General features: G+C 40.6%; 2 protein-coding genes across 3 annotated transcripts in view; one reads left to right on the top strand and one right to left on the bottom strand.

The window, feature by feature from the left end:
- The window catches only part of hdac7a (histone deacetylase 7a), a 56,091-nt gene extending 33,589 nt beyond the window's left edge, over positions 1-22,502 (top strand). For both annotated transcript variants that reach the window (XM_084917016.1, XM_084917017.1), the window contains exons 3-26: positions 3,532-3,725; positions 3,866-3,956; positions 4,610-4,730; positions 4,849-4,943; positions 5,320-5,442; positions 5,685-5,794; positions 6,406-6,507; positions 8,036-8,207; positions 8,617-8,822; positions 9,199-9,402; positions 9,671-9,896; positions 10,246-10,379; positions 10,547-10,667; positions 11,215-11,264; positions 11,811-11,918; positions 13,080-13,135; positions 13,628-13,715; positions 13,828-13,947; positions 14,041-14,138; positions 17,976-18,094; positions 18,452-18,585; positions 19,093-19,174; positions 19,311-19,449; positions 19,562-22,502. In XM_084917016.1, coding sequence (XP_084773142.1) covers positions 3,532-3,725; positions 3,866-3,956; positions 4,610-4,730; positions 4,849-4,943; positions 5,320-5,442; positions 5,685-5,794; positions 6,406-6,507; positions 8,036-8,207; positions 8,617-8,822; positions 9,199-9,402; positions 9,671-9,896; positions 10,246-10,379; positions 10,547-10,667; positions 11,215-11,264; positions 11,811-11,918; positions 13,080-13,135; positions 13,628-13,715; positions 13,828-13,947; positions 14,041-14,138; positions 17,976-18,094; positions 18,452-18,585; positions 19,093-19,174; positions 19,311-19,449; positions 19,562-19,604 — 2,936 coding nt within the window. In that variant the 3' untranslated portion in view covers positions 19,605-22,502. The remainder of the gene's footprint in view (positions 1-3,531; positions 3,726-3,865; positions 3,957-4,609; positions 4,731-4,848; positions 4,944-5,319; positions 5,443-5,684; positions 5,795-6,405; positions 6,508-8,035; positions 8,208-8,616; positions 8,823-9,198; positions 9,403-9,670; positions 9,897-10,245; positions 10,380-10,546; positions 10,668-11,214; positions 11,265-11,810; positions 11,919-13,079; positions 13,136-13,627; positions 13,716-13,827; positions 13,948-14,040; positions 14,139-17,975; positions 18,095-18,451; positions 18,586-19,092; positions 19,175-19,310; positions 19,450-19,561) is intronic.
- Positions 22,503-23,616: 1,114 nt separating this feature from the next.
- LOC146364139 (twist-related protein 2-like) lies at positions 23,617-27,292 on the bottom strand. The gene has a single exon (XM_084918171.1). It carries the CDS (start codon positions 26,928-26,930, stop codon positions 26,295-26,297), a length of 636 nt encoding a protein of 211 aa, XP_084774297.1. The 5' UTR covers positions 26,931-27,292; the 3' UTR covers positions 23,617-26,294.
- Positions 27,293-27,459: the final 167 nt, after the last annotated feature.

Here is a 27,459-nt window from a genome sequence, read left to right as displayed (position 1 = left end):
GGAGTAACAAGTTTATAAAAAACTTTTTTTACATTGTACTCTGCTGAGATAATTGAGCTCTACTGCCAAGTGATTTCATGTTTTGTAAGTTCTTCATAAAGACAAGCAAGTTTAGCAACATTTGGCAGTAATGAGGATTTTTCCAAACTCTTGAAATTAATAAGAGAAAGCTGTTTTATGTGTGTGTCCTTTTGTATTTTTGCTTTTTTTTGTGTGTGTGTGTGTGTGTGTGTGTGTGTGTGTGTGTGTAGGCCAGCATTTCATGGACATCTTTGTAGTGTTTTTTTAATTTTTTTTTTTTGACAACTAACTAGAAACTGCAGGTGACATCACTGGGTTAATCTAGAAGAGAGAGTGTGGTTTCCCTGTAGAAACAAAGATGTCTGTGTAGGTAAATGTTAGAGGTGGGAATCACCATACATCCCACAATACGATATTATCACAATACTTAACGCACGATACGATATTATTGCAATTTTTAAAAAATATTTTGCGATATTCAGATTCTGTACATAAAGGTAAACTTTATCAACATTCATTTTATCTAATATCAAAGTCTCGCACTCAGTCTTTCTCTCATTTCAGTCAGTTTTATTGTTGACAAACTGAACGGTTTGTATTACAATCTAGTCCAACTTAACTAAATGCAACCATCTGGTACAATTATAGCTATTCTGAACTATGCAATTTGTGAAAACTATGCAGCCCCTTCAGCAACTGAAGAATTTGAAAGTAAATTAAAACAAAATATAATTTTACATTAAATAAAAAAGTTTTAAACTTAATTAAAATAAAACATTTCTTAAATTAAAATAAGTAAACTTGTCATGTTTATTGCTGCCAAAAAAAAAGTTAAACACATTTGGACAGTGAAGGAATGTCAGGATTCTTGCTCAGAAAAAGGATCAACATGCTCTGAAGTCAGAGCATGTTCCAGTCCACAAAAACTTTTTTTGTAACAAAATATCGATTTCTGCTGTCCCTGTATCGATACATTATTAGCAAACAAAATATCACGATACTACACAGTATCGATTTTTTTCCCCCACCCCTAGTAAATGTTGGAATAGAGTGCCATTTGCTATTTATAACCCAGGAGAGGAGGGTGACAGACACTGGTGTTCCCAAACTCTGTGTGTGTGTGTGTGTGTGTGTGTGTGTGTGTGTGTGTGTGTGTGTGTGTGTGTACTGTGCCAGCCTTTGTTTCCTTGCACGAGCATGTTCTCCTCTATGTTTCCTCAGAATAATGACGTTATTATTCTGTGTTGTCATTAAGGAAAATATGTGTGCATAGCAGCCTGTGTCTTTGTGTGTTTGCCAAGGGATTTCTGTTATTCCAGCCATGGCCGGCATTCGGGCTGTCTTTCTGCATTTGTAGCCTAATATGGAGGAAGAGTACTGACGATCTAATACAGTAGGTGAGGTTTAATGTTTGTTCTAGGAGACACAGCACTACTGACATCATCTGTCTTCTGTACTGTTGTGTTCATGCCCAGCCTTGTCGCAGATTGTAAAAATAGTCACCTTCTGAAGAAGTCCATGCACATTGTGTAATTATTCACAATGAATAAATCATCCATTTACAAAGCGAATGCTGATCAGGGTGAGATGCACAATGTCAACATGGTGCTTTAAATTTCCATCTTCAGTCATTCTGCGGTCACTGTAATAAACTTTAAAAAAGCATCAGCACAGCTTCTTGGCTTAACCAGATAGTTTTGTTGTAAAACTTCAGACTTCTGGCTCGGACAGAATTAAAAGTTCAGACAAAAAAAAACAAGAAAAAGATAAATCTTCCCTCCTTTACTTAAATCTTTTACATTTTCCAAGGCCATCCAAAGGGGCTGGATTGGCTGCTTTTAAAGGTGAGTTTCTGCCCCTCAGGCAGTTTGCTTGACGTTATGTGGTGCACATAAACATGAATGGTCCTGTATTTCATGAAGGGCAGCAAGATTTTGAAACTGAAAGTGTGTTTTCTGACTACATTGAGTATTTTTTTTTTCTTTAAACTCCTCTGATAGGACTCGTGACTGAGGTAACCTACAAAATGTAGTAGCTGTCAGACATGCGGTAAAGGACTTCTTTTAACCTAAACCACAATCTTTTCTCAAACCTAACCAAACAGTGAGAGAAAACGCAGCTTAAGTGTAAAAATATTTATTTTTATGATAGTGTGGGATTCGAGCTGCAGTCTCCTTGGTGAAAGCTGTTTGACTTACCCGACCACCGCCGGCTCCTGGCTCGTAAGGTGGTCTTGTTTTTCAGACTGGAAGCAGATCATTTTGTTTGCACGAATACAAATAAGATTAATTTTGGCAATTACTTTACAAATTCCCCTGAGACTGTGGCGTCTATTCATTTCCCTTTTACCCATATCCAGTCAAGTGCTGCTATTGGCATCAGGCCAGGCCACGCTGTGAGTGACATTTACTTCACACTCTGCAGCCCGACATCTGAGCAGCACCCAAGATGATGTCACATGAAGTTATTTCATTGTGCTGTGTGTGTGCGTTCACGCGTGCGTGCGTGTGTGCACACATGCAAGTTTAAGCATTAGGCAGGTTTGTGCAATCTGTATTTACTCAAGCCTATTTTGTGTGCAGCTCGTGATTGTGTGTAAATGTTTTTTACCGTACGTGTGCCTGCTTGCTTTCGGAAAGCTTGTTTATGCGTGGGTGGTTATTCAAATGTGTGAATAAATAAACCGACATATGCAGGTGAATGTGTGTCACCTGCTGCAGCATTATCCACATGTGTGGTGAGATACATTTGAATACCTATATGTGCTTACAGCTGTGTCTCTTTTTTGGTGTGAGCCACTGTATGTTATTTTATTAATTTATTTTTTTTAGTCATGTGCAGACATTTGTGTCTGTGTGTGCCTCATGGACGGAAACCCCCCCACCCCCAAGCTGTTCCCAAGCTGTTCCCTCCCTGGATCTTGTTTTTAGCACTGGGTGAGGCAATCTTTCCCATTGACTCAGCTGTGCGATGCAGATAATCCCAACAGCAAAAAGCATGGAAGTGTGTGTGTGTGTGTGTGTGTGTGTGTGTGTGTGTGTGTGTGTCTTGTGTGAGTGTTGGTAATGAAAGACCTACACAGATGCCATAAATGCTTCAGGAATGCTGTTTCTACTTGTTGTGTTTACATAAACCCAACTTTCTTGATTCCTGTGTCAGTTTCTTATTATTCCTTCACTTTGGGTCTTGGTGTACTGCATTGGGCATCAGCTTAGGTAGTTGCTGAAGAGCCTTTCATGCTTTCACTGTTGTAGTTTCAAATCCTGTTGTAATTTGTTCCTGAAGGTTCCTGAAAGCTATTTCAAGCACAGGCCCAAATAATTTTGTGCTTTTCCGTTTTTATTGTAAAGCAATTTATATAAAGCCTGCTTCATAGCGACTCCCACGTGCTCCTTGAAATCCTAAATGTTTGTTTTTTCAGGCAACACTTCCCACAGAGCATCAACTGTTCCTCGTTGAGGATGGAGCAAACTGTCTCTCTCTCTTCACTTTATCCTTGCCTTTTCCCAGATTCCTCAGTGGCAGTGGCAGTGTCGCGCACATCCTTGCTGTTTCCCATGGATCTCAGGGTGGGAGAGCGGGGGATGCGCCCTGGTTCGGACACGGTGCTCCTCACCCCGCTGCACCCGCCTTTACACCTCTCACCATTCTCCCCACAACCTCGCAGCTCCTTCTCCCAACAACAGCTTCACCAGCAAATCCGGGTAAGGGGGGAAAAAACTGAGTAAAACCATAAAAGACTTCTTGGGAAAACTTTTCTACAATATATTTTATTACACTGCAGTCTTACCTGACTTTTTGCTTTATAAATGTTGCTAATGTGTGTATGTGTTTGGTGGGGTAGTTTAATATGGAACAAAGGAGGCGAGAGCACGAACATCACGAGAAACAACAAGAGTTGCAGCAGCTAAAGCACAAAGACAAGAGTCAACAGAGTGAGTCCACACACACACACACACACACACACACAAAAAATGGGAAATTAAACTTTAACTTTGCTACGCTACAGGTCTCTACAAGACTCCAACTGATATTTTTTTTTTTATTTTTTTTTTTTACTTTTCATAAAACCATTTCCACAAATTTAAGAATAATTATGGCCCAGAGTACTAATCATGGCCAGAGAGGAAAGTCCCTGCAAGAGATCATCTTCATCTTTGTTACACAGTGTTTCTTCAATTGCAAAGCTGCTTTCTTTGAAGTGAGATCTAAATATAACCTGAAAAAGTGGAGATAAATATAGTTTTGCATCCAGGCACATAAAGTCCCTGGGTCAATATTGACTTGATCACTCCTAGCACCAGCTGCCACCTCGGTGTGCACACTTACACACAAGAATGGAAGCAAACATAGTCTCAGGCCTAACCGGTGACTTCACAGTGCATTGCACACAAATGCATCGACACTCGGAAGCATACATGTATGTATAGTATTTGCGTTTTATTTATGTATTTATTTCCTGCACAACTATGCAAATAATGTCTAGTTGTGAACACTGTGCTTTAGGCAGGGCTTGCTCCTCCCTTCATGCTGATACAACTGGTAAATGTTTCTGTGGATTTGATTGGTTGCTGTGGCTGATTGACAGGCGCGGTGGCAAGTTCCTTAGTGAAACAGAAACTCCAGGAGGTGATTCTTAAGAAGCAGAAAAAGGCTGAGCTGGAAAGAACAAACGCTAACTCTCTGACTGCACCTCCTGTCCAATACAGGTAAAGCAGCATGTGTGAACAAGCAGAACACATTTGAAGTAAAGCTGTACCAGGTGTTGCGTCACTGTTTACATGAATGTTTTGATGTGTAATTGTGGTTGTGTTGTGTTTTTTGCAGAAAGCTGGGCCCTGACCCTTGCATACCCACTCTTGTTTCCTCTTCAACGCAGCCCCCTCCTGAGGGTCCAGAGGGCACGCCGCTGCGCAGAGCAGGTGAAACATTTGACGCAAAATCCTATTAAGGAGAAATCTGACGAATACATATCATGGCGGAAGCTATGAATTGACACTATAGGGAAGTGAAAGTGAGTTATGACGTGAAAGACCCGAAGACAGCCTGGTCATTTCTCATTTACCATTCAGATAACAAAGTGAAATATTTACTTCAGTTAGTTCTTTCAGAAGGGAAGAAATATTGCACTGCTCCTGACTTCATGCCTAAACCGGAGGAATCAAAATCTGTTAAAAAAAACAAAAAAAACATTGTGAACATTTGGGATTTCATTACATGGAAATTGATTCATTTTCAGCTTTTACAGTCAGCAAACAGCATGAAGTAATATTCCTTTGTGCATCTCTTATTCGCTAGCGTCGGAGCCTAATCTGAAGGTGAAACACAAGCTGAAGAAACACCTGAATACCCGCAAGAGTCCGCTCACCCGCAAAGAGAGTGCCCCACCCACTGTCAAGCACAGAGTTCCTGATACACTGGGTAACCTTACAGACACACAAACGCAGCAATACATAAGAGCACTGCATTATTGTAGCCATAAGCTGTTCTCAATTATCACCGATGCGAGCAACGTTTTTCATTTGTTCATTTTTTTGTTTTTTTGGCTTGCTTGTTTGTTTTGTACATGATTGTTTTTACCTCTAATCTGCTGTGATGTGATTGAAACACAATCGAGCTTCATAGTCAAATATCAAACTCACCTTCTGTCTGTCTGTCTGCAGACTCGTCCCCGAGCAGCAGCAGCACTCCAGTCTCTGGCTGTAGCTCTCCTAACGACAGTCTGCCTAATGAGAATGGACTGCTGCCATCTGCAGGCGGCCTCTCACATGAGGTTTGACAAGAAACACACACACACACACACACACACACACAGTGCTGTTGAGTCCTCTGTTTTACTGTATTAACTCTATCTAAGTTGACGTAATGATATTAAGTTATTTTCACACTTGTTTTAGTAAAATAGTAAAACAGACATTTTGAGCAGGGTTAAAAAGTTGTTTTCCATGCATTGGCTGCTGCTGAGATGCTGGGTAATGATATGTTTAAAGACATAAGAGTATGGGAACACTGTTTGTCAGCTGTTTATACATAATTTATTTAATCATCAAAGTCAAAACAAAGCAACCTCTGTCACACCTGCTGCGAATGTCTGACTCATGATTTCCCAGTGTCGAGGCAGCTAGAGACAAAACATTAGCTTAGGTTTCATTAGACCATGATGGTGTAGAGTAGCTCAAAACAGACTGAAATTATTCTAAATAATAACATTTTCAGTTATTATTAACAGTAGAAAATGTTAGACAGTATACCAGCTTTGGTTTAAAATGTGAAAATTAGTTTGTTTGGTTTTTTCACATAGTGTAGATTAGGAAAGTTTATTTTCATCAGCACAGTTTCAGCTGGATTTCAATTTTACATCATGTTTATGTTTGGTATTCTCAGGCCCAGAAACTGCTGCTCAGAGATGGTACTCTAGCTAACTTCACCATCCAGAGTCCCTCCACCCTGCCCACCATCACACTGGGACTACCAGCTAACTCGAGGGTAAAAACTGAACTCATTTCTTACCTCTGCCAGAGAGGTTATGTTTCTGGTAGCGTTTGTGTGTGTGCGTGTCATTTTGTCATTCTGTCTGTAAACGCGACATCTCGAAAGGTTTTGGATGAATTCTGACTGAACTTTGTAGGGGTGTAGAGCAGTTTCATGTTAAACATCTGTTGAAATCTGTCCACCAAGGTATTCAAGGTCGACTTGATTATTTGTTAATCAAAAAGTGACAAAAAGCCTTATAACTTAGAAACTGTGATTGAAGTTTTAAATATCGTGACACATTTGACCTCTGACCTCACAATAGATTGATATGAAGGTGAAAAGTCATAATGCGATATAGAGCTATTTAAAACTATGTTTCTTAATTTCCTTGTGTGGGTGGGTTAGGGTTGGCTGTAGCTCAGGCGATGGAACTCATCTACTACTGGTAAGGTTCATGCTTTGATCCCTGGCTGCTCCAGACTGCTTGCCAAAGTATCCTTGGGCAAAATACTGAACCACATGTTGCTCTCTGATGCATCCATCAGAGTGTCGATGTGTGTGACTGTTAGCTAGAAAGCATAGGAAAAAAAGTGGTTTTATGATTGGATGTGAAGGGATGACTAAGTCATGTTGTAGGTAGAGTAGAAAAGCACCACATGAGAACCACTCCAGTTACCACTGTTTGTATTGACAACATACAGGCATACAGGGAATGTTATATAAGGATTCTAAATATCATATTAATTATTATGACTTTGTTATGTACATTAAGGTAAAAAAATTAACGTACACTGTTTCTGAATAAGTTTTTTTTTCCTTTGCTATTTATTGCTGAACATTAAAAAAAAAAACTTAACAGTAAAATGAATGCTATATATTTACTATATCCCAATATATTATAAACCGTATATTAAAAAGGGTTTCAGCAAGGCAAATAACAAAAGCCTGTACTTTGTATTTGTTCTTATGGCACTCCAAACTTCTGAATGTAAAAAGAACAAAGAAAGCAAAACGGATATATACAAAATACTTCACTGTGTCCTTGAAAGTAAAGGCTACGCAGAGAGTGAGCTGATTTGGCGGAGGTTTGCACTATTAAATTTGTGTTATAATAAATGATCTAGACTCAAATCTGAGTGTTGAGATGACTGTGCAGTGCAGTCTGTAGTGTTACAATTAACCTAAGTCACATCACAGTGACTTCAAAATCTCTCTGAAGTGAATGAAATCATCTCTGTTTCGCATATCCTGTTTTACAAAGGAAGTAAGTCAATTAAAGGAAGCTTGATTCTCAGGAGTTGCTGCTTCACTATGACCTGAAACTCTGGCTTTCTGACATTACAGCGTGATGAAATTAAAAGACACTTTAGGCGGTTATGTCACTTCCGCTTTACATCAGTGTCGTCAGAACTGATCAACACAGAAATGTTTGTCACAACGAAATGTGTGTTGTTATTTGTTGTCCTGTGAATTCATCCGTGTTGAAGGTAAAATAGTGTGTTTGCTGTGACTACAAAGTTCTTTTCAACTGTGTGTGCAGACTGAAGGAGAGCTGTCCTCGCTGAAGGTCAGCCGAGTACCGGTGGTCACTGCCGGCGGCTCTTCAGTGTTCCTCCCCCTCAGCAGAGAAGATCAGGCAGGGCAGATGAACCCACACCTACCTGTCATCATCCTGGAGCCATCTGGACTGGTCCGCACTCCGCTACTCACTGGTGAGACTCTGCACTCATCCACAGTGTTGAGGCAAAAGCTCTGCAGTTCGCAGTTGAAAAGTTTTTATTTTAATGTTATGTGTGATTTATTTGCAAAACTTCATCAGCATTAAAACAGAAGCACAACACTGCAAAATATGCACATCCATGGTATTGACAGTTGTGTAACCCTGTTATTAGTTTTAGTGAATGAAATGTTACAGCACCACCTGGTGGTTACATTGGGAATGCACTTTTGTTGACTTTCAGACGAGTAAACTCGGAGGCTACCGCTTTCAGACTATTTTTAATCTCTCACCTTTTTTGTGTGCTTCATTTCAGTAACTTTTCTTTCTTTTCATTTTGTTTGAACATATGTCTTTGCTTTCACGCGAGTGAATTTCCTCTTTATCACCCTGTCTCTTGGCAGTTCAAGGCCTAGACTCCGTTCCGCTTCAGTTTGCGCAACCGTTGGACCACCTGTCTGCTGGAGGTGCTCAATCACACAAGCCCCTGAGCAGAGCACGCTCAGAACCCCTTCCTCAGAGTCCCCACGCGCTTCACACACATCTCCTACAACAACAGCACAACACGCAACTACTGGAGAGGCTCAAACAGCAGACACACCTGGGCAAGGTAGGAATACATGTGCACCTTTCAGTGCTGTTTGAGATCATACATGATCTCCTCTTTGCCACTTTTTGCATCAAGACTGATAAAACTGCCTGCCTGTAACCTTTTAAACATGATTAAAGGTACACCCAGGTTTGTCATTAAGGGGGGGGGGGGGCTGAGCCTTTCTTGAGATTGTTTTATTAAGCCTCTTGTCACAGCTCATTGCCCTTCACTTGTTAAATTCACTTTACCTCCGACATCAGCCATTCTGAGCCGTTCTTTTTTTTCTCTTTTTAATGGATTAAAGTGTTACTTCATCTTGCCCTAAACTGAACACAGATTCACAAACATTTTTTACTATTAAATCAATCTTTAACGTGTGTATGTCCATGTACAGCTGATGTCCAAGTCCAGTGAGAAGCCCAGATTGCATCAGATACCTTCTGAGGATATGGACTCAGAGGACGGTGGCGGGACGTCACCCACGGAGCCAGCCTATCACAGCAGAGGGCGGTCAGAGTCGCTGAGGGAAGTGGAGCCATCAGCATCCAAGACACAAGAGGAGCAGATGAACCTGCAGCATGCCCTCATACTTAATCAGGTTTGGAAACATAGACTACCTTCAAACACACACACACTCTTGTACAAACACAAACAGGTAGTTGGGTAAAACACAACACAACTTTTTTCTTCATCATCCAGTCCTGTAGATGGCAGCCTAACACTGGCATCTGCATATTTCATATTAGTAGCAACTAAACATTTTTCTTTGTGTAATTTAACTTTTTCTCCTTTTTATTCTTTTATTATTGATAACTGTAGACTGTATATCTGATTTATCTATGTTCCCTATCAATTTCTCCCACTAGTCATTGCTATGGGAACAGCAGAAGCAGCTGCAGCAGCTCCACCGACAAATGGAGACCCTGGCAGTACCTGTGTTGCGCGGAGGCGGCGGGGCCGTTGGTGGCTTGGGCGTCCATCGCCCCGTGTTCCGTACGCAGTCTTCCCCAGCCTCCACCTCTCTCACTCTGCCAGAGAAAACCCTCAGTCTGCCTGCACAAGACACCAGCAGCAAGCCACGCTTCACCACTGGTGAGTCACACAGTGTTCTAATGCATATCGCACCTTCTGTGTACAAATTTTTATTATTTTTAGGCTGGGGCTATATAACTGTCAGATCTATCAAACAGTTGACAGGGTTTTTCCAGATGGTTTCACAAATTATGTGCTGTAATAGCTGGTCTATTCAAGGGAGTTAGTTGTGTATTATTAAATGTATCTTTATATTGATATGTTGACAAAAATCATAAGTGAGGAGCATGCTCAGTTAATAGTGGTTAATCTGCAACAGTGGGTGTTTTTATATGATTACTGGTGGCAGTTCTTATCAAACTGGCCATCTCGACTAACATGTTGTTATAAATCCTTTTTTTGCACACAGGCCTCGTCTATGACTCTCAAATGCTGAAACACCAGTGTACCTGTGGAGATAACAGCAGTCACCCAGAGCATGCTGGGAGGATACAGAGCATCTGGTCCCGACTACAGGAGAGAGGCCTGAAGGGACAGTGCGAGGTACGACACAAGACGGACACACACACACACACACACACACACACACACACACACACACACACACACAGGATATGGTTAGTCAGGTATCATTATTGTTATTAATAAGATATTAATTTCTTTGATTTCGAATGTATCATCATTTTATGCATGTTATGCTCGTCTTGCAGAGTATCCGCGGCCGTAAAGCCACTCTGGAGGAGCTGCAGTCCGTCCACACGGAGCGTCACGTGTTGCTATATGGCACCAACCCGCTCAACAGGCTCAAACTGGATAACCGCAAACTGGCTGGTACGCTTCACGTCATATTGATTGTGTTTAGAATCATCAAAGAGTAATTGCAAGGGTTTTAAAGTGAAAGAAATTATACTTTTATCCACAAAACATCCTTTGAATTCAAGTCATCAGTAGTGGAAAAATGGTGGAAAGATTTTAAAGAAATTAAGAATATTAAATGAAGATCAGGCGTGTATTCAGTATTAGTTTAAGTCTTTTGAGGGATTAAACTGTTAAAAATCAAATAATGGCAGGGACAAAAACAGTTTATCATCAAAAACAAGTTTTCAGTTGTGCAGTTATTCTCACTGCCAGATGGGGGAGACAAACACTCTGCACTTCTCTTTAAATATTTATATGAAATAAATGTGTTTTGGAAGCGTGTATTTGTGTACGCTGTTTTATACACAAGAATGACATTTATGGCATTATGATAGCTTAATCGCAATATGCCTGATTCCTAATGACATAAAAGGATTATACAAGCTTAAAAAACAAAACAATTACTTCTAATAAATGTATGAATGCACAATAAAAATGTATACTTCTCTTTGATTTTCAGGGATCCTGTCTCAAAGGATGTTTGTGATGTTACCTTGCGGCGGTGTAGGGGTAAGAAAAACCAACAACACACACCAAGACTTAATGAATGCCGTAGAAAATGCCACAATCGCTGAAATAATGAAAGTCAACACTGTTTCAAAGAAAAGCAGCAAAGACACAAATATTACAAAACAGACAGAAATAAAGAGAATATATTAGAGTGGAAAAGAGACCTGGCTCAGCCCTGCGCTAACATTTGCCTGACAGTCCAAGTCGAACCATGACAACTCAGACTAATGAGAACAACATGTCCTGGACCAGGGATGAAAGGAATGCCTTAGATTTCATCGTCTGAGCCAAATGCAGTTATGCCAGGTTGCGAACAAACAGAGGAGAGAGAAAAAAGCCAATGGAAAGAAAAATGACTTGTAAATATAGATCTGTATTAACACGGGAGAGAAAAGTGACATGTTAACTCTCGAGTCACATTAGTGCAGGAGATTCTGTTTTAAAAAATGAGATTATTTAAGCAGCAACGACATAAACACTTGTGCACCGTGTAGTTTTTAATGCTTCCTTCAATGCATACTGATCATTTGTATTTTTGATCGGCAGGTTGATAATGACACCATTTGGAATGAGTCGCACACCTCCACGGCGTCACGTCTGGCAGCAGGAAGTGTCGTGGAGCTGGCGTTCAGAGTGGCCAAAGGAGAACTAAAGGTGAGACTCGAAACTCTGGAGTCATCCAGCGCTGTGTGAAAGAGGCAGACCACAGATGGACAGGCTAGTTTCAGACATGCAGTTTTGTTTGCAATTCTTGTTTAAGTCACCTGCTGCAATTGCAGTAAAGCACTTTATTTGGAACCACTGAGCTACTGAATGGACCGAGTTTAAAGTTGGCATTCACGGTTAGCTGTCGGTGGTAACGATCAATAAAGTTGAAGTTTCTAAGCAGGTATAATATGTTGTAATGTGTAGCTGTCATGATGTCAGTAAGTTGAACAACTGCTTCACCAAAAACTGCACAGCACCTTCTGAGAAACAGTATTTTAAAAACATGTAGTACAGTAAGTGTATTTATGACTTATTTAATGCTCCTCAGGCTCTGAGCTGTGGGCCAAAACAAATTAGAGAAACTCTAACTTGTTTTCGAGGAGGTTATATCCACCATGGCAGTGCTTTGTTCCTACGAGTAAACTAGTGGACTAGAACTGAGCAGAGAAGCGTTTCTCAGCAGAAGCCACTTCAAAGGTGATGGGTTTCAAAAAAGAGCTTTTCTGTTATATTATGGCCTTACTTGTCTTTCTTTTCCTCGTTGCACTCAAAATTTGGGATGAAAGACTTTTTTTGGTTGTAAAAACATGATTGGTTTAATAAAAAAAAGATGAAGTAGCAGGTTGACCTAAAAGGTTTTTTGTTAAAAACCCAACCAAACGAGCATGAAACAAATGTGTGAAACGAGCAGGTCAAGTACAGAGTTAAAAACGGTAAAGCAGCATCCTGGCGTTCAGCTCCATAAACTGTGCATGCTACATTCAGTGCATATTATGCATGTGTTACACACATAATTAGTATTAATATAATAATGTTGTTCTTATGCCTGCACCTGTGCTTATGTTCTAATATACCGCATAAGTGTACTACACTGGTATAGTAGAGCTAGCTAACAAAGCTAGATGTTACACTTAAATAGTACAAACTGCCAAAGTTATAACATTTGTTGGGATTAAATATGATTTATTAAGAGAACAGAAAGCTACTTCACATCTATAAATGCAAAGAGCACTGATGTAAACCATCCTTCCTTACGTGACATCTGTCAGTTAGCTTGAGTTCACCATGTCACAATGCTAATTAGTGGCATCTATCTCTTCTTTGCAGAATGGCTTTGCTGTTGTCAGACCACCAGGGCATCATGCAGACCCCTCCAATCCCATGTAAGTGTGTGTTTGTGTGAGTCATAGTTGGTTTTCCTGTTCTTACTGCGCTGTCAGCACGTCCTCTGTGGATGATTGTGAAAGGGAAAAAACTGACAGAATATAATATTTTTGTGGTGGGGGTTTGTTTACATGATGTTGTTTGCTTTTATTTTTTTATTTAATTTTTTAAGCAATATTTGTGCATCAATAACTTCTTTTGCAGGACTCTTTACCCTGTTAAAGAGTAAATATAGTTTGTCTGATTGTATGCTAGGGACAATTTTCATGGTTCAGAATGATTTGGAGACCAGTCGGATACCTTCTTTTAAACATTTGTATTAGTACTGAACACCTTGCATGTCTCTCAAACCAAGAATGAAGAAACGGCAAAAAACGGCAAAAGTCAGAATCACACAGGTCTTTTCATTAACCAATTACCTTTACTTTTTTGTCAGTTAAAGATTAAAGTCTTTATATTCTTTGTCTTTAAACATTGGCTCTGTCTTTCAGGGGTTTCTGTTACTTCAATTCTGTAGCTATAGCTGCTAAACAGCTCCAACACAAGCTCAGCGTCAGCAAGATCCTCATTGTCGACTGGGTAAGACTTCCTGTTAACTGTGGCCTCATTTTACTGTGTGATACCCATCCCCTTAGAACATGACTGTGGCAACTATTGTGCTAAAGTAATCTCTCCTCATCGCCATGGCTAGGACGTTCACCATGGTAATGGCACGGAGGAAGTGTTTTACAACGACCCCAGTGTTCTCTACATCTCACTTCATCGTTATGACGACGGAAACTTCTTCCCCGGCAGTGGGTCTCCCGCTGAGGTAGGTGACATCCAGGACTGTTTGCTTCCCTTTTGAGAGAGTAATGCTATCGGAGAAGAATGATATCAATTGTCTTTGTTATTTGGCATTTAGGTTGGATCTGGAGCTGGTGAGGGCTTTAATGTGAACGTGGCGTGGACAGGAGGACTGGACCCACCCATGGGAGATGCTGAATACCTCGCTGCATTCAGGTAGAGCCAACTCTGGCTGCGTTTACAGCACAGTGCAGCTAAGTGGGTGACAAATTAAAATATAGTGATGGAAACCTCCCTGAAATATTTCTCTTAAATGTTCAGTTGGTTTGAATGAAGGTTGCCTTGTTGAATAAGATACATGATTCACATCATTACTTCCAGTGGCCCCTTGTGCCATCCATGGAAATATCTGCGTTCGCCATGCTTTATTACACAGAGTTCTTTATTCGCTTTTTCGTGGAGACTGGAAATATATCAAAGTGTAGAAAGAATGAACATTTATAGGTATTTTCTCTTTTCCTGTACGACAGTAGTTTTGATCAATAAGGACAGTGTCATTTAGCACAAGTGTAATCAGTAGATTTCTCCCATTTCCTCTAAACTGAGCCACAACTGAAACACTGAAGCCGATCAGAGACTCAGCTCCCGCTACCTCTGACGTACTTCTTGCGTAATTAATAATCCTTGTCATTTGGAGAGCATGTGTCTGGCCCTCCCTGTTTCCAATAACTTCAGATGGTTTACAGTAAATGGTCTCCAGGTCTTGTGTTTGACAGATTGCAAACCGTTACTTCCTGCTGGTGGGTTGGATAATTGTCATCGGTGGGAGTTTAGCACCAATAAAGTTTCAGTCTTGTGGGCTCTTTGGTTGTCTGGTGCTTCCAAGCCCCAAGGAAACACTGGCAACCATGTGGTTACTGGAAAAGAGGCACAGTGGTGAGCTCAAAGACATAAGTGGGGGAACTCTGCATATATGCATGTCCACAAATGTTTAAACCCAAACACGTAAGATCAAACATATTCAAGTACGTATCAGGTGGATCGGTCATAATCCGGAAACTCAGGAAATGACAAAATAGCCGTGCGCCTTCAACAGTGATCTGCCAAAATATTTAGTTCTGAGTGTTTACTCCCCATAATACACAAGCTCACTCTGTGTGAGTTTTATTTATGCAGTGCTCCTTTAGTTCTAGAGCATTTCTAAAAGTGCTTGTTTTAGGACTGGCTCTTAGTTTTATTTGGATTTTTGGGTTTGTCCACACATTGATAGTCAGAGCATGTCTTATATTCCAAGGCCATATGGTGACAAAAATACTTCTGTGTCGAGTGTGAAGAGAAACATTACTGTAAGTTCAGTTTGAAATTTTGTTACCTTTAAAGCCAGCGGATCTATTTTCTGATCATTTGTATTGAGGTTTGGTCCCTTGACTTAAGTGCTTTAATACCGTCCCTAACATTCAGGACGCTTTTGATTATCTGGGATGTTTGTACCTTCTAGAGTAACATGATAAAATACAGATCTCTTTTTTTTTTTTTTTTTTTTTCAGATTTAAAACAGACTTAGTTCTTTAAAAAAATGCGATCACTAACAAACTTAAGTTGAAAGGGTCTCTAAAGTAATCAGATCTTACTTGAGAGAACCGCGCTGACTCATCTGCAGTGGACACAGTGAAATTGCTTCAGAGTATCATCTTTAGTACATAACACAGATCTGGACCTAATAGAACTTCTAAGTAATTTTCTGTTTTTCACTCTGCCTGGAGCCCCATGAGGACAAAAGATCACGACATCAAAGCTTTCTCAGATAATTGCCTTCTCAGTTATTCAGAATAATGCTGATGCTAATATGTGAGCTTTTCGTATATAAGTTGCAAAACTTCAGAAACTCACATTTCTTCCACGTGCAGTGGAGTATGGTGCACCGATTTTGTGACCCACCCATTCAACACCACTGTAGATTTACTACATATTTGAATTATTCTTGTTGTGAAAAAAGTAGATCTTTATTTAGAACGTCAGGCTAATCGAATCAGCCTGCACGTCTTAAATGTAGCCGTGAGCTCATTTTTCTGACAGTGTTCAGAATAAATAAATAACTGTGCTGGATTTCCTGAAGTATTTTTTTAGCTATTTTGAAAGCAAATGTTTATAATTCTATTATGATTAGCCTGTAGGTCAACATAATCCCTGTTTAAGCCCTAATGGGGAGGTGCTTTGCCTGAAAAACCTTTAAAAAAAAAAAAACCCAACTCCCTCACCACTCAACCACCCAGCATTTAAAGCGCTATGAATGCGCTTTGTAATTAACAACGGTTTTTTTTGAAAGCATCGAAGGGTTTGTGGAAAAACACAAAGTGCCGGCGCTGTTTAATGGAATCCATTTAATGAGTTAAGTTTGCAAGCGCTTAGCTGCAGAGGGGGAGCTTTGTTGTATTTTCACCTTATCCCTCACTCACCCTCCCCACCCTTAAGTTTTCCATCACCCCACCCCTCACCCACCACCACCCAGCACACATTCTCGCCCTCTTCCTGTCCTCCCTTGATTGATCTTTAATAACCGTCCCCTCCTCTCCTCAATCCTGCCCTCCCCTCCTTTCTTCCATCTTTCCATTAGTTTGTCTGCAGTCTCTCTCTCTAGGGGGACCGTGGCAGCTTTAATGGCTCTACAGGGGAGGTGCGGTTGGGTTTTGCGGTCAGGCGTGTGGGGATGAGTGAGGAGTGTGCGCACGCTTTTGATTCATATCTGCATCGGTGTGATAAAGCTTAGGCCTGCTTTATGAATTACAATTATTGGACGAATCAAAGCACCGCTGATGTGCGTTTGCATCAGTGCGCGTGCATGTTTGCACGTGCACGCTCATTTTGGAATGTGTTTGTTTTATCTCAGCGACCTTATTTCTCTCTATGAGCTCATGTTGTCCATCTGCACGCAGTCATGTCAGCAGTATGCGTTTGGATATGTGCGCCTCTGAGTCTGTGTGTGCGTGTGCTTGAAGGGGGAAGGAGGGGAGGTCTCCAAAGTCCCCAGGCAGAATAATGAAGGTAAATGGATCCCAGATGGACTGTTTTTCCTCTTTTTCCCTGTGTTGTCAATGACGTGAGGAGAGTGACAAGCCTCTAATGGGAAACAGACTCGCACGCTGCAGCTTTGAACTTCTCGCCGACAGCATCGAGTCGAGCTTCTCCCCGTCTCCGGACAGTACTACTTTCTTCCCTAACAACAAGAGCATTAAGGACAATTTCATCTATTGGAAATCCACAAAGAAGTTAGCGAGTATAAGAGCTGACAAAACAACAATATGACTTTGTTGAGCTGGCTTGTGTTCCTCGAGCTCTGCAGCTTCTCCCACAGAGGAAACAATAGTTCTTTGTCAGCTGTGCTCGGGCTGCTGAGTCTGGGATCAGCCAGTACGTAGTTTCACTTGTCATTTTAATGACTTCTTTAGATTTAATGGTAAATATTTGTCTTCTGTCCAGTTTGGACATGCCCAGTTGTGTTTGAAAACGGCTATATTTCACTGAATGCTAGGGCCGGTCTTCATAAGCACCCTAATGAAATGAATCCACACCGAAGTGCTTCTGTCAGCAGTTTATTTAAACATTGAATCAAAAGAGATGGAGACTACAGCTGGTTCTTCTTTGCTTTTCATCACTTTGTGTCCTGTTAGTGCAACTTAACTTCCCCCACGATGTTTCAGTGGTGATGTCAATATATCGTTTTTTTGTTTTGTTTTTCACGTTCATTTTGTGTTAATTTTGTCAACGGTGTTGATTTTTCAAATCAATCAGTGACTCAGTTTCCTGTTGAACTTTATAATTAAGGCTCAAATGTGCACATCAGAATTTTTTGTCCTATTCCTCGACAGCAATGTGTTTCTAACAACTGTAGGCGCATGTTACTGCCAGGAAAATGACACAAAAGTACAAAACACACAAGATATTTGAGTAAAATTACACACTCCTTTGAAGACTGTATTGGAAACCAGCAGAATCTCCTACAACCATCTCTTCCCAGTCCCTTGAAGTCATTATGAACCCTGTGTGTTCATACAGGTCTGTGGTGATGCCGATCGCTCAGGAGTTCTCTCCGGATGTAGTTCTGGTGTCAGCCGGGTTTGACGCCGCCGAGGGAAACCCCGCTCCTCTAGGAGGCTACAAGGTCTCGGCCAAATGTAAGAACAGTTTCCCACCGCAGACTGCACTTGGTCTTAACCTTTGTCTTATTTGTAGCAGGAGACAGTGAAACTTTCTGTTAAGACCCTGAGTGTCTCAAGATATTAGAGTTTCTTGAAGCTCATGTTTAGCATGAACAAAAGAGCAGGATTCAAGTTCCTTCTACTGTGTCTTGCTTCACCGCTGATATTACCATAATTACAGTAATTAGTAATTGGTATGTTGCTGTGGGAGGATCTACGGATGAAAATATGCATTTGTTTTTGGAGACTATTGGAAATTGCAACAGTTCACCTGCCAAGCTTTGTTGTCATTTAATGTTAACAACTCTGTGTGCGTGTTTGTGTTCGCCGCAGGTTTTGGTTTCCTGACCCGTCAGCTGATGTCTCTAGCAGGAGGCCGTCTGGTTTTGGCCCTTGAGGGAGGTCACGACCTCACAGCAATCTGTGACGCATCTGAAGCCTGTGTCAGTTCACTCTTGGGCATACAGGTATGACTAATGGAGTTCTTTACTAGTGTTTGGGGGTTTTTTACAGTTAGCTGGACCACAGTGTACCATTTTTACTACAGTTAGAAGGACTTTCCTTCACTCAGTGTATCTCGGAGTTCGTTATTCTTTCATTTTGTACAAGTGTCACTCGTCACATCATGGATCAGCTACCACAATGTGCTCACTGAAGTGGTGCTTCCATTTCAATAAACATAGTGCCAAGTTTTGACAGAATTGATCACAGTCCTACTTTACCAGCAGATGATCAGTGCTGAAATTCTTTCCAGGGTCAGCTGAATTCTGGTTTATTGTCAGGATGTTAAGACTATTTTTAAAGGTCTTGCAAAACAGGCAGGCTAATGAAACATTCTCTGTTTAACCAGTTTGTGCATGTTTAAGCTTCGAATGAAAAATAAATAATGCATTTTCAATTTGTAGAAATTAAATGATACTGTTGTAGCCATTTTGGTTCTAAAGATCATGTTTTGTTGTGTGTTTGTCCTGTAGGAACCGCTGCCGGAAGACGTCCTCCTCCAGAAGCCCAACGCTAACGCAGTCCGCTCCCTACAAACTGTCATACAGATACAAAGTGAGCAGCACTTATGTTTCATCTTCTTCTCTGCATTTTATTTCAGTTGTAATCAACACTTAACCAGTGGATATGATGTCAAAACTACAACGTTGAAATTCGCTTGACATTTTTGTTACGTCTTGTGTGTTTGCAGGTCAGTACTGGCAGAGTGTGAAGGCCTACAGTGGATCAGTGGGTCTGTCATACATGGCTGCTCAGAGCAGAGACTGTGAGGAAACGGATGCTGTCAAGGCTTTGGCCTCGCTCTCTGTTGGAGTTCTTTCGAGCAAGAGGTACAGTGCATGGATACAAACACACACGGTCAAAAATCCCACTTCCATCCTTTATATTGATGCAAACTCTCCCAGGTCTCTGCTCACATGTGCTTTTCACACTTCCCTCCAGCCTCCCTGATGAGCCAATGGAACATGACAGCGACTCCATGTAGGAAAACCCAACCAATCACCTCGCAGAACGTTCAGAAGCCTCAGATCTCCCGTGTTGTCATATGAACATGAAGGGGACACATTTTCAAAGCCACTGAGCCCTGACCTTCTTCACACATACGCAGGCCAACTGAGACACAATGCTGAACCTCTACAGACCCGCCGTTTTGAGCACCTCAACCACTCAGCTGAAGCCAGCAGCACTACCTGCAGCTGAGTGACCTTCTGAAACCTCACCAAAGAGCAATACAAGTTGATTTCAATAGTCTTCTCATGTCTTCTTACTGACATTGGACCGTGTGTGTGTGCGTATTGTCAGGGCCACAGCCCTGTTACCACAAACCTTTGAGGATCAGACCAAAAATCAGAAGTGGACTTGAGCTCTGATTCCTCTTGGAGCACCAGCAGCTGTTTTTGTTGCCTTACCTTTGCCTTAATACCATCATCAGAGGGAAACTTCAGATCATAAATTCTTTCTGCCACATTGCTTCTCATATCAGACTCGAACTGAGTGGGATGAAAAACAATGCAGAACAAAACTACTGTATACCATCAGGTAAAGGCGTATATGCTTGATGGACACGATGCAAACGTAGCACCATGAAGAAGTGGCCCCATCATTAAGAAACAAGATTTAAAAAAAGAGAGACCTAGTTGCTGCGTCTGCTATAACGATGTCATTACCTACAATTTAACCACTAGAAGAAGACGACAAAGCAAAGAAGAGGAAACAAAGACACAAAACAAAGAAAGAACGGGCAGTTCTTCATTGTTTTATTGCACTGTTCATTCCATAATGTGAACCATGAGAAATTCCAAAGCTCTGGGAAAGAAAAAACAAACTTCTCCTCTCTGTAGATAATTTAAAGGTTTTTTGAAGATTTGGATGAAATGTAGTTTGCTATCTTTTTCCCACTCTTCATCTGAGATGTCTTAAATGGTCCCCGACTGACTGTGGACACGTCTGGGCTGAAATACTGTAGAGTTTAATTCATCTGAAAAGTAGGCAATATTTTCAAAGCAGAATTATTATTTACTGCTGTTCAGTGTCTTACATTCATGTGCATTTAAAAGCCTACACACACACACACAGCAATGACGAACTATCGATGTACCACTAGTATTCAATACTGTGTATTATTGTTTATATTTGAGACTAAAGGAGTGTTCATTCCACCGTGGCACCACTGAGGACCACTGTATTGTTCTATTGTAGTAGCAATACTGTTAATGCACTTAAAGGACATCACCCAAAGAAAATTGCCTTAAAACAGCCTGCACTTGGTGATGGGACTGTGTTGAAGCACCGCAAGGGACCAGTATGGATACTGCTCCCGCAGCGACTTGACTTTTGTAAAACAACGTTTAAACCTGTGGATTTAGATGAACATCACATATGCAGTCTTTTTGTAAATTGTTTGATTTGGTTAATGAGTACAGTGACTTGTTTTTGTTTGTTTGTTTTATTTTGGTGAATATTTAGTTCATTATCTATAATCCATCACAGCCTAATTGAGGAAATGAATGCTATGTTGAAGTGAACTTCATTGTAAGAATCTTGTTTTCATTCAAACTGTTATCATGAAATCAGCCTAGACAACGCTACAACACGTCAGTCCATCATCTAAGCTGATGTTTGTAATTGACATGTTGTCAATCATTTGACGTTTGTTTTTTTTGGGGGGGGGGGTTGGACCACCCTCTTAAAGGAGCATATAAAGGGCTCGGCATTCCAAACAGTCCAAGATTGTTTCTTCGTTTTTCTTCTAGGTTATTTTGTAGCAAAATCTAGTTTGTTAAAGTATTTTTTTCCCATCATATGAGGTTTGACCAGTTTCACATTTTGATCACCAGTACTAATGTTTTTAGTTGAGCTTTTGAAGGTAAAGTGTAAAGTTCAGACCTCTGTTAACAGCAAATAACTACTAGAATTCTTAACTGATCAGTGCAGTCACTCTTTAGCTTTGTCTAAAAGTTTTCTTTGGTTTTTTTACATCCATGATTTGATTGATTGAGCAGCACAATTAGATTTTTTTTCCATGATTTTGGTGTTTATAAGTAACAAAGAATCATTTTTTTTAATCCGGGTAAAATAAAAAACTGCTTAAGCATTTGTTTTAATCAGACCCTGGGCACACTCTGCCCGACAGGAGGCCTCGGAGCTTTTACCTTAAACAAAATTTACAGTGGACACCAAAATGTATTTTTTTTTTTTTCCTTTTTTTTTATTATCCCAATGTTGCTGTTGATGATCGTTGTTCTCCGATAAATGCAGCTGGTATGTCTTTCTTGTAGAGTACCAGAGTATTCTCGACAGCAAAGTGGCAGCATTGAAACGCGATGCTGCGTCTTTCTTAAAAGAAAGTAAAGTATGAAGTCAACGTTATCTGACGTGTGTGCGTGTGTGAGAGAGAGAGAGTGTGTTGTTATTGCATGCACACTAGTACATAATGTGCATGGATTTGCAAGTGTTAAACTGCTTGTCTGTGATTCTGTAAATGACCTCTCTTGTGTTATACTCGTGTTTTTGGTCTTATGTAGAGGCCAGTATTGCCTCAGCTCTTAATTCCCTTTATTACTTATGTAATTTGTACCTTCTTCTTAAAGAAAGACACTGTAAATAGTAACTCAAAGACCAAAATACACGTTGCACATGTGCCTTGATGCATTCAGTAGTATGTGTATTGGTAACTCTTAACTAACTGGACGTACAGTAACTCTGTATCTCTAAACATGACATTGAAATCTTTATTTCATACTATTCTTTATTATTTACTTATGTTATTTTTCTTACATTTCCTACCATTTGTATGTATAGAAAGATTGTCTATTTTGTACTTTTGTCTTTTCCTCTTGATTAAAAAATAATTTCCAGTATAAGCCCTTGATTTTTTCCGTGTCATTTTTTTCAGAAAGTTATTTTTTCTGCAGAAATTAACACTAACAGTGTACACTATACTGTGAAAAAGAAAAGACCCATTGTAAGAAAGGAAAATACACCTATGACAAACAGAAATTATGAACATAATGGACTCATTTAGTCTGAGATCTGCTAGAACTGTTTATCCATTTAATACAAGTTTTAATAAGTGTATACATGCAATATCACTTTTGATAATATATATACTTTACTAAAAGCTGACAGACCTGATTGCCCCCACTCAATCTGATGATTGCATTTCTAAAAGAAGTGCAGTAAATCTGAAATACTGTATATAAAAGGTGGACATTTCTAGGTCAGAAAAGTAAAAAGATAATGGAAGTGCCTTAAATTTGCATTCTTTCTAACAGTCAGCAGGGGGCAACTTAATGATGCTTAAGGCTCTTTTGTCTGCTAGCTCAGTAAACACTTTCCTTTAATTACAAAGGAAATTACAAATTACAGCATTCTGTTTGTTTTGTAACTTATTGTTTCCATTAGTGAGAAAAATGGGAGGATAAGTCAGGCTCTGCTATGCCATGTCAGTGTCGCTAACCTGTGAGGATGTAGTGTCGTAGCTGACAGCGAAAACGTGTCACTTCATATTTAAGAGACATTTAAAAATACTAAATCACTTAGTTTCAAGTCACACCTTTCAGATGGTTGTTATGGTTGGTAATTGATTGCTAACCAAACTTGCTAGCACTAGCTTAAAACTTAGGACTTCATCTGTTCATCTGAATATCGTCACTTTTGCATCTATAAATCCAGCACGATGGCTGCTAACAAGCTAACACTAAAGATTAAAGTTGCTGGTGAGTGTATTTATGTTGTGTCAAAATCATTTGGGTTTATATTTTTCTGTAAACCACAGCACATCAGAAGCTGTAAATCGGGGAGCTACATATCTTAGCAGACAGATATCACAAGTCTTAAGATCACGTTATTCTTGTTTTATTTGGGAGCTTTGTCATCACTGGATAGTTTGCAATTCAGGGTTTTTGTACCGAAATTCTTCACTTAGTTTTATACTGTATGTTCCCTTGCGATCATAAAAATGAAAATAAAATACTCTTACATTGTGGTGCAAAAGCTTTATTCATTTAGTGTTTGTTAAATCATCAAGTTGCAAAACAGTAACTCTACAGCACAACTGAGATGATAAAGCTATAAGTTATTATTTAGGTCTAAACATACTATAAATATTTCCTGAGCACTTAATTGCACTTTAACATGTTTCTTTTGGGAAGAATTAAGTGTTCCTGACCGGGCAAAGGCACACAGACCTCGTTAAAAAACAGAAAGCAGGGGGAGGCAGGAGGAAGGGAAAGGAAAGGAGACAGTTTAACAAGAGAGACAGGAGACAAGGAAGGTGTGGTGAGAGTATAAATCTGTGCACCAATCACTGAAAATAAGAACTTCAAGAAAGTTTTGCAGATAGTTTTATTTTTCAGGAGTTTTCTGCTTATGATGCTTTACGAAGTCATACTGTGTCAGTATGTAAAGCATCACACTGTACACATTTCAAGTAATAAGTCATAAAAACAAAGCCTGATTTTAAAGTCTGAGAAGTGCACAAGAGATGGATATGCTAATGCTCTCTGAAATGAAAGCCTGGCTTCGACTACACAATCTTTTACAGCGACAGCTATAATATCAGCTTCTTTAAGGTACTACAGAAGGAAAGTGGTCAAAAAATGTTCCCGGTAAACGACGGCACTTTGTATGTATAGCTGATCCTCGTTTTCCCACATTACTCTGAAGCATGACATACAAAGTGCATACGCAGAAAGAAGAACAAGGAGCAGAACAGAGATTCAAAAGAAAGATCACAGTCACTTTATTCAGCAGCTGGTCAGACAAAGAAAGACATATTACTACTGTAACCACTTATACACATCAGCATTGGATGTTGCGTATATAAAAATAATTCAAAATTCCTGTTTCCAAGTAAGAATGGCATTAAAGGCAGGATATAACTATATGTTATTCTAAGGCATCTCAAGCGAGAGATGAGTCACTTCCAGTTTCAATTTGATCCATAAATGAAAATTTAGAGTACAACTTGAATTACATGACAACATAGAGAATAGGCAAGGCCATGCACTCATTTTTAATCTTTGCATTTCACATAGAAATGCACAGGGGCTGCTTTTTCTCTGTTGGCCCACAACTGGATTCTTTCTAAATGTCAAGTGTCTTCTAACATGTCAGTGAAGTCTAGCCTTCAGAGACCGCACTGTGCTGACTGTGGGGCTCGGTAAACATCTCCATAAGTCTTTAAAAGAGCTGGAAACATTAGCTACCTCCCTGGGACGTTCTAATGATAGGTTGCCGGTCTTCATGTATTTTGGCAGTGAGGTGAGAAATGGATTGTCATGGATGTGCTTTGAAGCCAAACAGCATGTCAGTCCTGTTGTCTTGAAATAACTGTAAACCTTACACTTAATGTTCATTGCGTCTCACAAAGCAAAAGCCTACAATATTAGAAAGAAAGGTATATCATTTGGTAATGATGTGGACTCCAATAGCATTTCCCTAGTGGAGCCAATGTATTGAAAAAAGTGTATTTTTTTAAGTGCATAGTTGCATGTGTGCACCTCTACATTTGTGTGTATAAATCAGCTCTCACCTCCTCCATCACTACCAGTGGTTTATGGGAGCCCAGCAGGGAGCCACATCAGCCTTCCCCTTTGATGGTGACACACATGATTCATGGCTTTCCGAGACCGTTTGTTTTCATTACGCCTCCTCGTCAGCTCGCTAGCTGTATCGCGGTTTCGTGCAATGCAAGCAAATTCGGGCCAGAACGAGAGGAAAGAATGTCAAGGGGAGAGGTTTTTTTGGCACTGAAAGAAACAAAGGGGCTAGGTTTTGGGATGGACAAGAAACTTAAGGCAGGGTGACGGACGGCCGTGGCTGTTTTTTTTTTTTTTTCAACTTTTGCTAAGGTTCAGAGGTAGTCAGGGATTCGTTAAATGTCAGTGTTGGAAAACCAGGAGCTGAAAGACCACGGAAAAGTCAAAAGCCTGACAACTCTTGCAACATTCAGTATGGTGTTCGCAGTTCTTTCTTTCTTTTAAGTCCTCTGCTCTATAGATATTACACAAACCTTTATACACTTTCTACCTCAAGAAAGAAAGAAAGTTAAATAAAAAATGGCTCATTGTATGTAGACCTATGGTGATGATTATGTTACTGATAATAGTGATAATACTGATTTTATTTAAGGTGATAAAATCAGGGGTGATGGCAATGATGATGAAACCAGCTGTCATGCTTCAGTACCTGAGAGAGCTGATGGGTCAGGGGGCTCCAGCAGAATTAGCTGTGCTGCTATGAAGCGTCAAAGACGATCGAGTCCTTAACCATCAGCTTGATGAAGCGAATGCATGTTGAATGAAAGCTTCCATTGTGATTCATGTAAACAAAATACACATGTTAAAAGAAAAAGAGAGAGAAAACAATCCCTAAATAAGCTAGCAGTCCCTGCTTGAACTCATTGCATTTGCATTCGTGAGCAGTGATAGCTGCTTTGGAAAAAGCAGACAAGTGGAATGACAATAATCCACGGTTACATCTCATAAGTTCATAACCAATCAAACAAATGCTCGTGTGAAAGCTTCCTCTCATGAAGTGTTACGCTGTCTTTTCATTGAGGCAACCAGATCGCAACCGAGGTGTCAAGTAGTGTGAATCCACTAGTGAGCAGACACAGTTTGAACATCTCCTCAGCCCCTTTGCATCATACTTTTTAGGCTTCCAGACAAGGCTAGTGACCAGCAGACATGGTTGACCAGGCTCCCTCCATCCTCCAGACAGAGAAAGCATAGCTCAGTCTCTCATGGGCCAGGTAGTTACATCCTGCCAGCTTGGTGTCCATCTCATCACTCTGCAGAACCTGGTACAGAAAGTCAATGTAGCGTGACGCCAACTTAAGTGTCTGGATCTTGCTCAGTTTGTCAGAGGGGAGCGTTGGGATTATTTTGCGCAACGAGGCAAAGGCTTCATTCAGAGATCGCGTCCGCTGGCGCTCCCGGATGTTGGCGATGACCCGCTGGCCGTGTGGGTCCTCGAGGCCGCTTGAAAGACCTTCAGGGCTGGGACCGGGCGCAGGAGAAAGGGAAAGCGGGTGATGCTGAGGACTCTTCTTGAGCTTTTTGGGGCCAGTAGGATTGTAGCTCTGAATGTCATCTACTGGCTTGACCTTGCCGTCGTCTGCCGACATGGTGGGTGTAATTGCAGAAATGTGATCCTCCATTTGGGCACCCATCTGCCGCTTACGCCCGGTGATCCCCGCCGTCGCAACCACAACAGGACAGGCGTTAGAAAGTGGTCTTTTGTTGTTCTCCTTGCTGGACACCACCCCTCCCTCAGGATGGTCATTTGAGTGTTCCTCCTCTCTCATGCTTGGCCACGTTCTTCTTCTATCTCCTCTCTTCTTTATTTCACTGTATCCTTCACTCTTATTTTGTCCAGTTTCCTTTAATGTCTCTCTCCACTCCTCCACCCGTAACAGCAGTTTCCCTCCCTTCTGATTGCTGTCGGGAACTCCCTCAGTACAGCCGCGGGTTTCTCTGATCTTCTGCTGGGTTCTTCTTCTTCGCCAACCAACTTTTCACGTTGTCATATCCAGACATGCCAAACCAAAACACGTAAGTAATGAGTTCAGTTTTGGATCAGCTCTGTCGCGTTACATGTTAAAAATCTCTTCCCGTACTCGGTGAGAGAACGCTGCATCAGCAAAGCTAGAATGTTCTCATGTCCCACTCCCACTGCAGCATGTGAGACGACAGCAAACCGAATCAGACTTTTTAAAGCGAGGGGAGCATGAAGCTTTCAGCTGCCCACCCATCTGACTCACTGATTGGTCCAAAGGTTTCTTTTTCTGGGGGACAGCTGAGCACAAGACAACAGAAAAAAATGAATTCTGACTG

This window comes from Perissodus microlepis, chromosome 20, assembly GCF_051167445.1.
Source record: "Perissodus microlepis isolate ML-2025 ecotype Zambia chromosome 20, ASM5116744v1, whole genome shotgun sequence".
Lineage (NCBI taxonomy): Eukaryota > Metazoa > Chordata > Actinopteri > Cichliformes > Cichlidae > Perissodus > Perissodus microlepis.
Note: the sequence above shows the minus strand (reverse complement) of the source record. Positions and strands in the feature narration are given on the sequence as shown.